The sequence below is a fragment of the Monopterus albus genome, unplaced genomic scaffold, assembly GCF_001952655.1.
Source record: "Monopterus albus unplaced genomic scaffold, M_albus_1.0 scaffold216.1, whole genome shotgun sequence".
Lineage (NCBI taxonomy): Eukaryota > Metazoa > Chordata > Actinopteri > Synbranchiformes > Synbranchidae > Monopterus > Monopterus albus.
The window spans coordinates 442,747-457,452 of record NW_018128096.1 but is presented as its reverse complement, the minus strand read 5'-3'; the positions used below and the strand labels follow the sequence as shown (position 1 = coordinate 457,452).

The 14,706-nt window shown below is 41.9% G+C and overlaps 1 protein-coding gene across 3 annotated transcripts in view; it reads left to right on the top strand.

The window, feature by feature from the left end:
• Positions 1-14,706, top strand: part of mapk11 (mitogen-activated protein kinase 11) — a 56,367-nt gene that overhangs the window by 26,948 nt on the left and 14,713 nt on the right. The window contains exons 2-10 of one of the 3 annotated variants that reach the window (XM_020619205.1): positions 2,978-3,107; positions 3,212-3,270; positions 3,476-3,623; positions 4,147-4,194; positions 4,286-4,400; positions 4,507-4,578; positions 5,404-5,483; positions 7,252-7,330; positions 7,531-7,704. In XM_020619205.1, the coding sequence (XP_020474861.1) occupies positions 2,978-3,107; positions 3,212-3,270; positions 3,476-3,623; positions 4,147-4,194; positions 4,286-4,400; positions 4,507-4,578; positions 5,404-5,483; positions 7,252-7,330; positions 7,531-7,704 (905 nt within the window). Of the gene's footprint in view, positions 1-2,977; positions 3,108-3,211; positions 3,271-3,475; positions 3,624-4,146; positions 4,195-4,285; positions 4,401-4,506; positions 4,579-5,403; positions 5,484-7,251; positions 7,331-7,530; positions 7,705-8,265; positions 9,018-14,706 lie in introns of those variants that run through there. The other 2 variants (XM_020619204.1, XM_020619203.1) reach the window with 2 other exon arrangements.

Below are 14,706 nucleotides of genomic sequence, written 5' to 3'. Positions count from 1 at the left end.
TATATATATATATATGCACACACGTATATACACACCTCATCTGGAAGAGCACATTCTCAGCCATATGTTTGCCATCCCACACATCCTTAAGAATATCCTTAGAACCAATACTGGAGTGTACTTGCTTATATTGTTCCTGCACTGATTGGCAATGGAAAAGAGAATCAATTGTCTGTTTAATAGGAACATACCGGGCAAAACACTCTTTGCCTGCCTCATTTTGACCTAGACAGATCTGGACTGGAAAATGTGACACTTAAACGTTGAAAAGTATTGAAAAGTCTGACTGCAACCTGGCAAAACACACTTAAAAGTTAAATTAGGTGTATTTTTATGAATTCTCATGTGCCTTACATATGTCAATATTGTGGCACAGTTATGACAACAGATCTGACAGGGGAACATTTTGTTACTGCCCTATGGCAAGTTCCCTTTCATCAACAAACATGCATTAGTCTTGATTACGGCTGCTTTTTAGTGACACCGTATCAGTCTTCACGCAGAAATGTTTAACCTTAACCGAGTTGCAATGTTAAGATTGTAAAAGAAAAGCCACAGATGATGCTAAACGGTTTGACAAAGCCTATAAAACAGTTGGGAGACGTGCAGCGACAGATAAATAAACAAAATGCCTTCACAAAGAGTCCAGAAAGGCAAAATTTTCACACCAACTTTCTGTTTAAACAGTTGCTACAGTGTCTATAAGGACAAGTGACTGTTTTCCCCTCTCTAATGTGTGTTTTCAAATGAGAGTAAAATGCCGTCAAAGTCTCACACCTTGCACTGCAGATATCAACATGACATGTTAGTTCAACACCAGACAAAGTAGGCCTAACTACACATTTGTTATGTCTGTAGATGTGACACTTAAACGTTGAAAAGTATTGAAAAGTCTGACTGCAACCTGGCAAAACACACTTAAAAGTTAAATTAGGTGTATTTTTATTGATTCTCATGTGCCTTCCATGCCTTCCATATGTCACTATTGTGGCACAGTTATGACAACAGATCTGACGGGGGAAAAACATTTTGTTACTGCCCTATGGCAAGTTCCCTTTCATCAACAAACATGCATTAGTCTTGATTACGGCTGCTTTTTAGTGACACCGTATCAGTCTTCACGCAGAAATGTTTAACCTTAACCGAGTTGCAATGTTAAGATTATAAAAGAAAAGCCACAGATGATGCTAAACGGTTTGACAAAGCCTATAAAACAGTTGGGAGACGTGCAGCGACAGATAAATAAACAAAATGCCTTCACAAAGAGTCCAGAAAGGCAAAATTTTCACACCAACTTTCTGTTTAAACAGAAAAATGCAAAGCCTTGGGGAAGTGTCTCTCTTTAACTGAACTATAATTAGCTTAATTTTCTTAACTGCTTGTAAAACACACTTAATTAAAAGTCGACACAAACAAAATGAAACTCACCAAAACCATCTCGGTTAGCCGATATTCCAATAATCCTATGGTTTGGTTGAAATAAATTCTTAATCACTGGGATAATTATCCTAATGCTAGTTTCCCTCTGCCGATTGGCCTCTCTTAACAAGGTTAACAAGCGTTGTTCCTCGGATGCAGACGTTTGCTAATGTTACCAAGATTTAACAAAAAGCCACCCAAAAGCAATATTGTTTTGGCTATTCAAATCTAAGCCTCATAATTGACATGTTCAAATCCCTAACAAGACAAGCTCCTGAGCATCAGTTTAATATCAAAGATTCTTGGCAATATGAATAAGATTTTAATTACCGTTTCATTTGTTGATGCAAGACCCGATGGATGTTGATGAAGAACACTCAATGATGTGCAGCACGTCATCTAAATTGTGCGTCCTCTTCTGGTAAATCTCCTATCCAAATGATGAGTCCCTCCAGGAGTTGATGGCAAATTATTTATGTATTTTTTTTAAAGAAAATTGACCAAAAGCAGTAGCCTCAATTTAAAAGACTAACGGTGTATCAAACTTCTGACCCTGCTCCAAATTCCCCAGCCAACACTCAGTTTCCAGTAATTACTGTAGTGTCCTCTAATTTAAAACATCAGCATACTGTTTAGGGCCTCTGTCCCATTGCTCCAAGTTAAGCAGCCCACGATGCATTGCTAATTACAGTACTAAACTGTTTAACATGAAAACAGTATTTTAGTGTTGGAAATTGGCTGTAAATTTACAGCAATTGCTTACAGTGTAGAAATAAAACAGACATACAAATGCACATGTTAGTGACAAACACTTCTGTTTTAAGGAGAGCAAGAGAAAACAGATAAAAGTTGTCAGATAAATGTCAGTTAAAACTTCAGTAGTTCCCTAATTGTACTGATATTAAGTAAAATAAATTGGCAAAAAGTCATTGGCTGATGTGTCAAAGAATACCTTGTGAATTTCACATCTAGATTTCCACTTCACCACATCGCACCTACTCAAACCATGTGTATGCATGATTTGAAGTATACATAAGGCGCACATATTCTGCATTTATACATATGGGTTTATGTGTGGGAAATGGCATACACATAGTTTTTGTGTGTACACATCATTTAGATGTTATTGTTTTTACACATAGGTTTTTGTCCAGGTTTTTAAAAAATAATTTAATAGATCTTAAGGTAGGTTGTAGGCAAATTTATTTTTCTACTTGGCAGAGCCAGGCTAGCCTGTCTTTATGCTAAGCTACCCTAGGTGTATTATGGCTGCAGCTTCATATTTTACTGTACAGACAGCAGAGTGGTATCAATCTTCTAATATACAGTAACTCTTTGCAAGAAAGTATATGAGTGGAAATACTCACCTTTAGGATGTGTCATATAATGTCAACTTGTCAACAAGTTCAGTAAACAATTAGGCCTAATGTATGCTGCTGTAAATACTTACCTTCAGGACATGTCATATAATGTCAACTTGTCACTGGGTTCAGCAAACAACTCATGTATGCTGCTGTACTGTACAACTTTTTAATATTTGATATATTTCTCTCTCCAGTTCAGCGTATGATGTTGTCTTAAGACAGAAGGTTGCAGTGAAGAAACTGTCCCGGCCTTTTCAGTCTCTGATCCACAGCCGCCGCTCATACCGGGAACTCAGGCTGCTCAAGCATATGAAACATGAGAATGTTAGTGCTCCTTAAAAAAATACTCAGAGACAGACAGACATGGCTCTCTTCATGTTGCTGCTCTGTTAGTGATCAGCTGTGCTTGTTTCTGTCTGTCTCCACAGGTTATAGGGCTGCTAGATGTCTTCACACCTGCTGCAACATTAGAAGACTTCAATGAACTGTAGGTCTTTTATCAGTTGATGTTTACAAGCTACTTTTCACCAAAAATGCAATGATTTTCTTATAGAGTAGGGTAATGGTGGTGAAAGAAATCCAGATGATAGGCTTGTAGAGATGTCTTACAATTTTCATGGCAGCATCTCCATCTTCACCTCTGTCTGAAACCCCCTACCACTTATTCATTCATGAATTCTCCCTATTTCCAGCTACCTGGTGACTAACCTGATGGGTGCAGACCTCAATAACATCGTTAAATTTCAAAGGTTGTCAGATGAACATGTGCAATTCTTAATTTACCAGCTGCTCCGTGGCCTCAAGGTAATTTACTGCATCATGATACACTTGCTAAATGCTGCATAATGTACAGTATGTGTTAGTATGCAGCTAGTAGTTTGTCTTTGTACTACAGACTTGAAGTAGTAGAAGCTGGACTTATCCATCACATTTACCTAACTATTTCAACATTTATCCATTACTTTTAGCTACTGAAGCTGTCAAGACCTCCTGGTTTGGAATCACTGTACTTTATTATGCTTGATTGTGTCCTGTGTTTTTCTGCTAACATTTCACCAGCAGAGCAGGCTGGCTGTTCAGACTGCCAGGTTAGCATGGGGTAGACAAAAGCAGTCCTCCTCTAAAGCAGAAGATAATATGGTGAACTGAACATTTGACCCCTGTCTCCCTTTATGTCCTCTCTCTTCTTTCCTCTGTCCTCCTCATGCACAGAGTGAGTGCATTGCCCTTCTTGTCATATTGAACATCAAGTCTGAAGAATTGTTTCGGCACTTGTCTTATTTAACATTAAATTTGTTTTAAAATATTAACATACCGTAATTATGTTTCTCTCCTTCTTTGTCTGCTTTGCTGTCTTTCCCAGGACCTCAAGCCAAGTAATGTGGCAGTAAATGAGGACTGTGAGCTGAGGGTAACAGTTACCTAAAAACTAAACCTGCAAGTTCTTCACTTCAATTTACAGTACAAACCCATCCCTTAGAAAAGCTGTGTCTGTCTTACAGATTCTTGACTTTGGATTAGCCAGGCAGACAGACGATGAGATGACAGGGTATGTGGCCACTCGCTGGTATCGAGCACCGGAGATCATGCTGAACTGGATGCACTACAATCAGAATGGCAAGATGCTATCGAACTACATTAAGCTTTTTTTCAATATATTTTTTCAGAGATGACCTCATTTAATGCTAGTTGAATGATTAAACCTCTAGTGTTTCTGTTCCAGTTGATATCTGGTCTGTGGGATGCATTATGGGAGAGCTGCTGAAGGGAAAAGTCCTTTTTCCTGGCACTGACTGTATCCTTTATTAGCATGGCAAGGGTCCACTGCAATGTGCAGCTTTCCTCCCTTTGCATCTATCTTCCATTACCTCTTTAAAGTGGCCTGTAGATGCAGACTTTTGTGGATTTGCATTACAATCCCAGCCATTCTGAAGGGGAGGTGCTTTAAAACACAAGGGGATGGGTGGTGGTAGATGAATAGAAGTAATAAAGGACTGCATTATCTACATTGTTGTAGTCAGTGTCTACAGAGTGGCAAGAGATCTTTATTGTGAGACTTTTGCTACATAGATACAGTATGAAGAGTTAACTTTCAGGAGTGTTCAGCAAGTAGAGTTTCAGTCTCAGGCTGTTTTCATACAGACATTTGCCCTGTGTTAAAACCATGCAAGAGACTGCATTGCTGAGGGAGTGTTGTCTCATAGACCTGTGAAACAATGAAATACAATCTGGAAGTCCAGTTCAAGGAATGTATTTTTGTGTTCAAAAGCTGAGCAGAGGTCAAAACACAGCCCTCTTTGTGGTTTGTAATACTCACGGTCAACTCTACAATGTTATCAGTGTGGAAACTGTTTTATCTGTCAGTGATAACTTGAGGTAACCAGCAGAAATACACCATTCTTGTCACAAAGTAATGACTGGGAATGAGCATTTCCATGTACATGATTGGCTGTCACAGCAGTTTGCCAGATGTCTTCATGTCACCAAACAGTTAAATCAGACCAAAGTCTGTCCGAACTTAGTTAATTGATTTCCTGTGTGACAAGATAATAGGACATGCCACACCCTGAAGGTTGATGACTTTTCACACATCTTAACCCTTAACCTTTCCTGCACACAGATATTGACCAGCTGAAGAGAATCATGGAGGTGGTTGGGACTCCGACACCTGAGCTGTTAAAAAAAATCTGCTCTGAACATGTAAGGAAGGGAAGAATGATTAGATGCGTGACTGAGAATGTGAAAAATGCACTGTAATGCTGTTTCCACTGATGCAGGCAAGAGAGTACTACAATGTACTGCCTATCAAACTAGGTATGAAGACTTGATTTATGACCCCAATGATGCTTGGTTTGGCGTAAGAATGTTTCCCTCTAAATCTTTATAGGTGTAATGAAAAAAGATTAATTAAATAGTTTAAAATTGGAATAAAAACGCATTTATATTTTTAAATATTTTCATAAACCCCTTTCATCTAAAAAAAACATACATGTGGCATGCATAGTTTAAAAATAAAACTTGCATTACAAATCAAGTCCCTCAAGTATTGAAATCAAATTAAATTCATCAGGTAGTGTAGAATAAGGTCCATTAAAATATTCCACTACATCCACCAATGATAGCTAGGGTCTTTTTCCCATAACGGGGCAAGTCACACATAGCTAGGTCACAGGTCTCCAACCGGCCCTTCAAGCTGCGACAGGAGCTGAGAAATATGATCTCTCTTGCTGGTTCCTGTCAGTACCCTGGCTGACATGATGATTTAGATGAAGCAATTGTTGAGGTAAAATCAGAGAGATCAATGGGAAAGAAGCAGTTTAAATATAAATGAGGTCTTACATGTCTTTCTAAAGCCATTGTGAGTTGTGGGAATGATTTGATTATTTTTTCCTCTATTAGTTGTGATTTTATTTGTAAAGAAACTCATGAAGTCATTGCTGCTGAGATCTAAGGGAATATTAAGCTCAACAGCACTGTGGCTCTTTGTCGGCCTGGCTTTTTTATGTTATTAAACTATTTTTCCAGGCTATGAAAAACTCTTCTGACTTAGTGGAGCACCACCTCCTTTCCAGTTTTTGTGATGCCTGCTTTAGGGAGCGGAGTTGCGAGCTGTACCACGGGGCTAGTGTCCTCTGTTTCACAGCCTTCTTTTTCAGAGGTGCAACGGTATCGCGTGTTTTGTGCAGGGAAGCTGCAGCACAAGATTATCGACTTGTGTGGGAGTAAAGTTAAGGTGGCCTCCCTCCATTGTGTTGGCACATGGCACTGAAGTGAATAATGATGGAATTATTTCCTTAAATTTGGTAACAGCATTGTTACTTTAACAACAACAGGCATTTGCCCTTAAGCAGAATCACATGCTTCTTCACAGCAGTAACAAGCAATAGGTGATATGTATGGTACTTTCCACAGACAGGCTAATAGCGTTAACACTGCCTAGCCTGTGTTTAGGCATGGGGAGATGTGGTGAATGGGTCTGCTCATTTAATGAGAACAGAAACCGACAGGACAGAATCATGACAGGAAACATTCCTACTCTAAACTAAACTAGGGGGGAGAATGTGTTTTTTTCCCCTACACTGATCTCTATCATAAATCTTCTGTCATGATCCTAGTGTCAGGATATGGAGGTGTCAATCTGGCTGTAGAGGAAGTTAATAAAACCATAAATCATGTACAGGAAAGAGGAAAGGGGAAGTGCAAAAACTAACACCTAAGATGTGAAAGGGGTGTGACCTTGGGTCATAACTCATCAGTCATATAGGTCATAAATCAAGCCTTCACACCTAGTTTGACAAATTGTGCATTGTATTACTTAGGCAGCCTGTTTTAATTGATTAGCCCTTCCACTGACATGTCTGCTGACTGAATAGACAGTGTGTGTGTGAGTGCTGGGGTGATTGATCACTAACTGTCTTACACCACAAACTGTCACATGCCTTGAGTTGAACTTTGACTGTATTTGCAGGCACAGAAGTATATCCAGTCTCTGCCTTTCATGCCCCAGCAGGACCTGGAAAAGATATTTAGAGGAGCAAATCCACTAGGTGGGAACTGCAGTGCAGATTGGATTGTCAGCATCTTAAATTCAATTGAAAAGCTGTGAGAGGTGCCAGTTGTTCTCTTCATATTGTAAATCAGAAATACAATTATACAGGTTTGGCTCATTGTGTTTCAGCTTGTTTCTAGCCACTTACACATCCCAGAACTAATCTCATCCATCTGTCTGCTTCTGTCTCTGTGTTAGCTGTTGATCTACTGAAGCATATGCTGGTTCTGGACTGTGATGGGAGGATCTCAGCCAGTGAAGCTCTGTCCCACCCTTACTTCTCACAGTACCATGATCCAGATGACGAGCCAGAAGCCCCTCCTTATGATCAAACCTTGGAGAGCAAAGACCAAACTCTAGAGGAATGGAAAGGTAAATGTATGTAGCAGAGATGGGAGTAAGTCACATGTGCAAGTCATAAGCAAGTCTCAAGTTTTAGCCTTCAAGTCTCAAGCAAGTCCTAGCTTACTGTGGTGAGAATCAAGTAAGTTGAGTACTCTTTAGTCAAGCAAATCACAAAACAGGTAATACATTCTGATGATGTAATTATTAATTGTGTATTCATATGCTATAAACTAACCCTTAACTATCAAAAAAGGCATGCCTTTTATGGCTATCAGAAACTCTTTTCAATAAAATACATAATTGATTCAAAGCTACATCTAACAGCTTAAATTTAACACAGGGCTTCATGCTAACATTTCATACTGATGGCACATTTGTAGAACATATATTTTTCACAAATTATTTAAAATAACCATACCATCCAAAGTGCATACCCTATACTTGTAATAAATTCTGAGAGAGGGTGACTAATGGAACACAATAAATGGGAAAATCACCACCTTTCAACAGCAATGGCAGCCTTGGTGACACAAGCTCTCGTGTTTGTTGTTTTTCTTTGTTTTCTTGGTCTCTTACAACCCATTCCAGATTACTTTTACCAGAGAAGAGCTGTTAAATATTGGACAACTCACCCCTGAACTACCTTTCTCCAATTTTTGTGAATGAAGAATGCTGTGTGGACATTCTGATCAGAGGAGCAGCTGCCATATACGGGATCAGGAAGAAATGCCGGTGGGGGAAATGCTGGTGGGGGAAATGCCGGTGGGGGAAATGCCGGTAGGGGAAATGCCGGTAGGGGAAATGCTGGCGACGTAAACAAGCGAGCGCCTTAATCAGGCTTAGCCAGAGAGGAACCTTAACTCCACTCCCATTTATCCACTTAGCAAATCTCTGCTCCCTAGCCGACATGATGGATGAAATCCTTCTGGTCATCAGGACTGACCCTGACTTTGCATGCTCTGCTGCCTTATGCTTCACAGAGACCTGGCTCAGTGACAAATATCAGGCTTCTGGGTGTTCAGAGTGGATCGCGTAATGGAGCTGTCCGGGAAAACGAGGGGAATTGCATTCTGTCTTTACATAAATGAAGGTTGGTGCACAGATGTCACGGTGCTACAGAGGACATGTAACACAGACTTAGAGACTCTTTTTATCAACTTTTATTCTCCCCAAGAATTTTCAAGCTTCATCCTGATTGGTGTCTATTTAAAACCGAACGCCCACGCCAGCGCACTACAGCCCCTGGCCGATAACTAGTGTAGAACTGGAACATCCCAACTCCCCACTCATTGTTCTAGGGGACTTCAACAGAGCAAATCTCACCCAAGAACTGCCCAAATACAGGCAGCACGTCACCTGTCCCACCAGGGTCAAAATCGCACTGGACCACTGCTACACAGCAATGAAAGACGCCTATCGCTCTGTCCCCCGTGCAGCCCTCAGACGCTCTGATCACTGTATGGTCCATCTTATTCCAATCTACAGGCAGAAACTTAAAGTTGTGAAGCCTGTGGTTAAAACAGTAAAGAACTGGACTAGGAGGCTAAGTCAGAGCTATAGGCCTGCTTTGACTGCACAGACTGGAGTGTATTTGAGACTGCAGCTACAGACCTGGATGAACTCACTGACATGGTGATATCTTATATCAGTTTTTGTGAGGATGTGTGTGTGCCCAAAAAGTCCTTCTGCTCATACAACAACAACAAGCCCTGGTTCACAGTAAGACTCAAGCAGCTTCATCATGTCAAAGAGGAGGCCTACAGAAGAGGGGACAGGACTCTGTACAGCCAGGCCAGGAACATACTAACAAGGGAGATCAGAGCAGCAAAAAAGAGCTACTCTCAAAAGCTGAGAGACCAGGTGTTGGCCAATGACCTGTGGTCTGTGTGAAGCAGCCTCAAAAGCATCACTGGCTACAAGAAACCATCCCCCCTGCTGAGGGGAGCCATCAACTGGTAGACAACCTGAATGTATTCTACTGCAGGTTTGACAACCAACACGCCCCCTCACCTTCCCCACCTCAGACCCAACAGCCGCTCCCCGGACAATCACCACCCTTCCTCCCTGCCCCCCACTTCTAGCAATCTGTGAAAAGGATGTGTGTGGCCTCTTTAAAAAACAAAGGACCAGAAGGGCACCAGGCCCACATGGCGTGAAAGTGTGTGCTGATCAGCTGGCCCCCATCTTCACCCTCATTTTCAACAGGTCACTGGAGCTGTGTGAAGTCCCCTCCTGCTTCAAACGTTCCACCATCATCCCAGTCCCCAAGAAATCCTCCATCATTGGACTGAACGACTACAGACCTATTGCCCTGACATCTGTAGTTATGAAGTCCTTTGAAAGACTGGTGTTGGCCCACCGGAAGGACATCATAGACCCCCTGCTGGACCCCATTTAGTTCACCTACCGGGCTAACAGGTCAGTGGGAAATGCAGTACATCCTCCACTCCAAATTGACCCAGCTCACTGTGCCTGCCCCCACCTGTCAGTGGCTCACTAGTGACTGCATCTCAAAGGACCCCTCTGTCAAGTTCCTAAAGTTTGCAGGTGATAAAACGGTCATTGGTCTCATTGGTGATGAGTCAGCCTATAGACGGGAGGTTGAGCAGCTGGTCCTGTGGTGTAGTCACAACAACCTAGAGCTGAACACGCTCAAAACAGTGGAGATGACAGTGGACTTCAGGAAGAGCCCTCCCACCTTACCCCTCTCTCACCATACTTGGCAGCGCTGTATCAGCAGTGAAGTCCTACAAGTTCCTGGGCTCCACTATCTCCCAGGACCTGAAGTGGGCATCCAACATCAGGACCATCATCAAGAAAGCACAGCAGAGGATGTACTTCCTGTGCCAGCTCAGGAAGTTTGCCCTGCCTCAAGAGCTGCTGATACAGTTCTACAGAGGAATCATTGAGTCTGTTTTCTGCACCTCCATCACTGTCTGGTTTGGTTCAGCAAACAAACAGGACAGGTACAGACTTCAGTGGACAGTCAGGACTGCAGAAAAGGTCATTGGTGCAAGCCTGCCATCCATGGAGGACCTGTACACCGCACGGGTCAAAAGGAGGGTGGAGAGAATCACTGCAGAACCCTCACATTCTGGACACAATCTATTTGAACTCCTCCCCTCTGGACAGCGTTCCAGGTCACTGTACGCCAAGACAACCAGGCACAAGGACAGTTTCTTCCCCCTAGCCGTCACTCTGATTAACAGTTAACCCAGGACAGTATGACAATAACCCTCAGTGCAATACCCTCCCCCAGTGCAGTACTGGTAAATATACATTGAACAGATTATACAGATCTGTACAGGTTTCTATTTTTAAGTACTCCATTTTTATTCTATTTTCATCTCGCTTCCTAATGAACATTCCTTTGCCTGTTTGCATTGTTTATTGCCTGTTTATACAGTTTATTTTGCATTGTTTATTGCTTGTCTACACTGTTTATTTTGTTATACTACACAGCCTTATGTTGGTATATTGTTTACTTGCTCCTTGCTAGTGAATTGCATGGGGATATTTACATGCACATTGAGAGCTGCTGTACCAGAGTCAAATTCCTTGTGTCCAATGCACCTGGCCAATAAAGCTGATTTTGATTCTTTTTATGTAGTCACTTTAGTACTCTATAGCCTAGTCAATGTGATGATAATAATGACACTGATGATACTTATACAATGCTTTTCTATGCTTTACAGCACACTCAAAGTGCTTCCACACTACTTGGCCATTCACCCATTCGCACTCCCAAACACTCACACATTCACACACCGATGTCATCACCGGGAGTAACTTGGGGTTCAGTATCTTGCTCAAGGACACTTCGACATATTGACTGGACAACCCACTCTACCTCCTGAGCCACCCCCACAAATGATGACTATTATATTTCAATTGAAGTATAACTGATGAATTGTGTACATGCATTGCCGTTTGTGATTTAGCCTATTTGCAACCTGTTTTTCTTCTGAAGAATTATTTCTGTTCTTTGGTGATGTCTGTATTGGACTTCATGCACAGATCAGCTCTCTCACTCACCTGGTTAGTGGCAGCTCATTTTTTAGCTAAAGTGTTATGATTGCTCGCACACGGGAGGGTGAGTGAGCATACAAAGACGGACCCAGATAGCTGACTTCAGTGCAAACAGTGATTTATTATATACAGTGTGGTAAACAGCTAGATAAGGCAGGCGTGGATGTACTGGATGAACCGGGTGTCGATCAGCAGCAGACAACAGAGAGATGATGAGATGGAAGGAGTGGGCTGAACTGCATCGACGGGATCACTCCTGAGCTGGTTGGTGGACAACGGAGGTTACTAAGGAGATGGAAAGCAGAGGTTTGACAGATGAAAAACTGTGACTGTGCATCAACCTGTCTGGTGGATGCTGGAAGGGTTGGATGGAGCCGAGGTCTGGAGGTAGTAGTCTGTGGAGGTGGAAAAACAACCTAGGTGGAGAGCAGCACAGGGAGTCTGAATATACGAAAAGCTAAAGAGGAAGATGGAGACAGACGAAGGCAAAAAATAATAATTAGCAACATAGAGGGCCTGAGAATTAGAATGAACTGGCAAGGGAGTGGTAGGTGAGCTGGGTATAAGTAAGGTGGAGAACTAATGAGGTGCAGTTGGTGGCAGTAAAGGAGTGTGGAGCAGGTGTGCGTGGTGGTGTAATCAGGGGCCGAAAAGAGAAACAAAGTGAGGGAAGTGAGAGAGGCAGGTGCAGCCGGGCAAACCTGACATAAAGTTACTAGCAGCCCACTACTTAAAGAAGGAATTAATGGTGGGTTTCAGCCACCAATAACCTCAAACTGGGACTTCACTAGACATGAGTGAGGCATATGCATGACTTAAGTGTTTGATCAATTCAGTCCAAAGTGATTCTGACCTCTGTGAAGCATCTCCCATCAGAATATGCTGTCTGTCAGCAGGACAACAACACGATGCTCACTAGGCTGACTAAAAGCAGAAATGTACTGGAAAAAGTAGTCATCATGTAGGCTCATCAGCAAGGAATCAGCACTGTTTATATGTATGGATTTATTAATTTTAGTAATTCTCCTTCTTGCTACAAAGGCCAAGGGAAAAGCAAAACCAGAAAGCACACAGTGACACCAAGAGCCTGATCAGAAGAGATTCATGTAAAAATTTCCCAATACATAAAGAGGCTAACAGGTGAGCTACTTGTGTTAAGCAGCTTTCTGTGCTGATTAGCTTACACTTCAAATGCAAAAAATAAACTTGAAATGTAAAGGGGTTGAGGGATGACACGTGTCTTGGAGTCAGTGTGGATCACCACATTTGATAGATTGACCAGCCAATAAGTAAACTAATTTACACAGTCATGTACTTGCTCTTTGTGAGTTTTGTAGTGACAGATGAAGTTGGATGTTGTGCAGACTGTAACTCTGATTTTTGAGCTGCAGACTTTGCATACCGCGGTTCTTTTCTTACCACAGTAATTGATAACATAATCCCTGAAATCAAATTGTATTATTTATGGACTAAGCTCCTCCATAGCAGCATCCTGTGACCTGTGTTGTCCTCTGCTGGTGTTCTGCATTCTGGTAGATTGCCAGGTTTGTGCACATTGCACTAGAAATCGCCCAAAATAAAGTGTTGCTTCTCAGTACCTAGAAAATGCAAATGTTTTATTAAAAAAGTGAAGTAATTTCGAGTCATCTGTCTCAAGTCTAAGTCAAGTCTCAATTCATGAATTCCAAGTCAAGTCCTTTACCTTAAATTTGCAACCTAAGTCTGATTTAACTCAAATCATGTTACTCAAGTCCCCCACCTCTGCTAATGTAGTTTAAAACAGCTAACAGTGGATTGGACAACTGAACATGTAACATTGGTTATGTACAGTAACCCAAGCTTCTATGAGTGTAAGGTGTAGCACACACAGTATACAGTAGATACCGGCTTTCATCAAACTCGATTTGACAGTTCTAGGTGAAAGGTTATCCAATCAGAAGCTTTGTCCCTCCCCCAAATGTTTTTTTATCCCCGGGGGTAGACAGCTATTTGAGAGCATATGAACAAGCTTTACGTGAAGAGCAAACACTCGAGAGAGTAAACTGCGAGGCGACCGGTAAGTTTAAAAGAATCATGTTTAAAATATATATATATACACCTCACGTCAAAAAATAAATACTAAGTTCTCTATTCTCTAAAAAAGAAACAGGCGCTCTGCGTGATCAGCAACAGCATCCCCTAACTCAGGAAAGTAAGTATTGGCTGCGGTCGAGCTTGTGTGACTATATGTAATAATAACAGTTCTCACCTCGTGTAATAATAACGTTTTCAACTCAGTTCCGGACTGCGTGCTGCTTCAATACTCTGAGGGCTCCAACACTGTCCCCCAAGAAGAATTTTCAACTGACCAAGATCATGCAGCTGCATACAATTCGCTAGACAGCGGGGAACAACAGAACCAGGACACGGCTGAGCCTCAACGAGCCCTGGAACAGCAGCAGCGCCAGCAAGAGGGGCCAACACCTCCCCAGCCCAAGGAAGAAAACCCCCGGCGGGTAAAAGTCCAGCGTCCTTCTTCTTCAGCTTCCTCCTCTTCTCCCTATTCATACGGTAATGCTATTTCACCCCAGCCTTTATTATTATTATTTTTAAAAAACGTGATGTATTCAACACCACCCTGGTCGTAATCCTCCTTCTTTATACCCGCTCCATTAGATTCACGTACTCGGAGGAGGAGGCCTAAAGCAAGGGGGCAGATGTGGATGTTCTTCGGGTGGAGACAGCGCCCGGTTCATAGCGGACGCTAGGTGCCACTCCAACGTTATGCTCCAGCATCTGGGCAGGTTAATGTGGGAGTCTTTTCGAGTGATGAGCGACATTCTGGTTTGTTACAACCGAGATGGTGTGATTAAAAAGTAAGCTTACTAATGATTTGAGTAATTTCTCTGTGTTAGAGGGTGCATTAAGGATAATGTCAGCCTGGAATGTAAACTCAGCTCATTTTGATCTGTTAGATGACTTGATTAATAACTTGGTGATAAATAATTCATCAGAAAACCA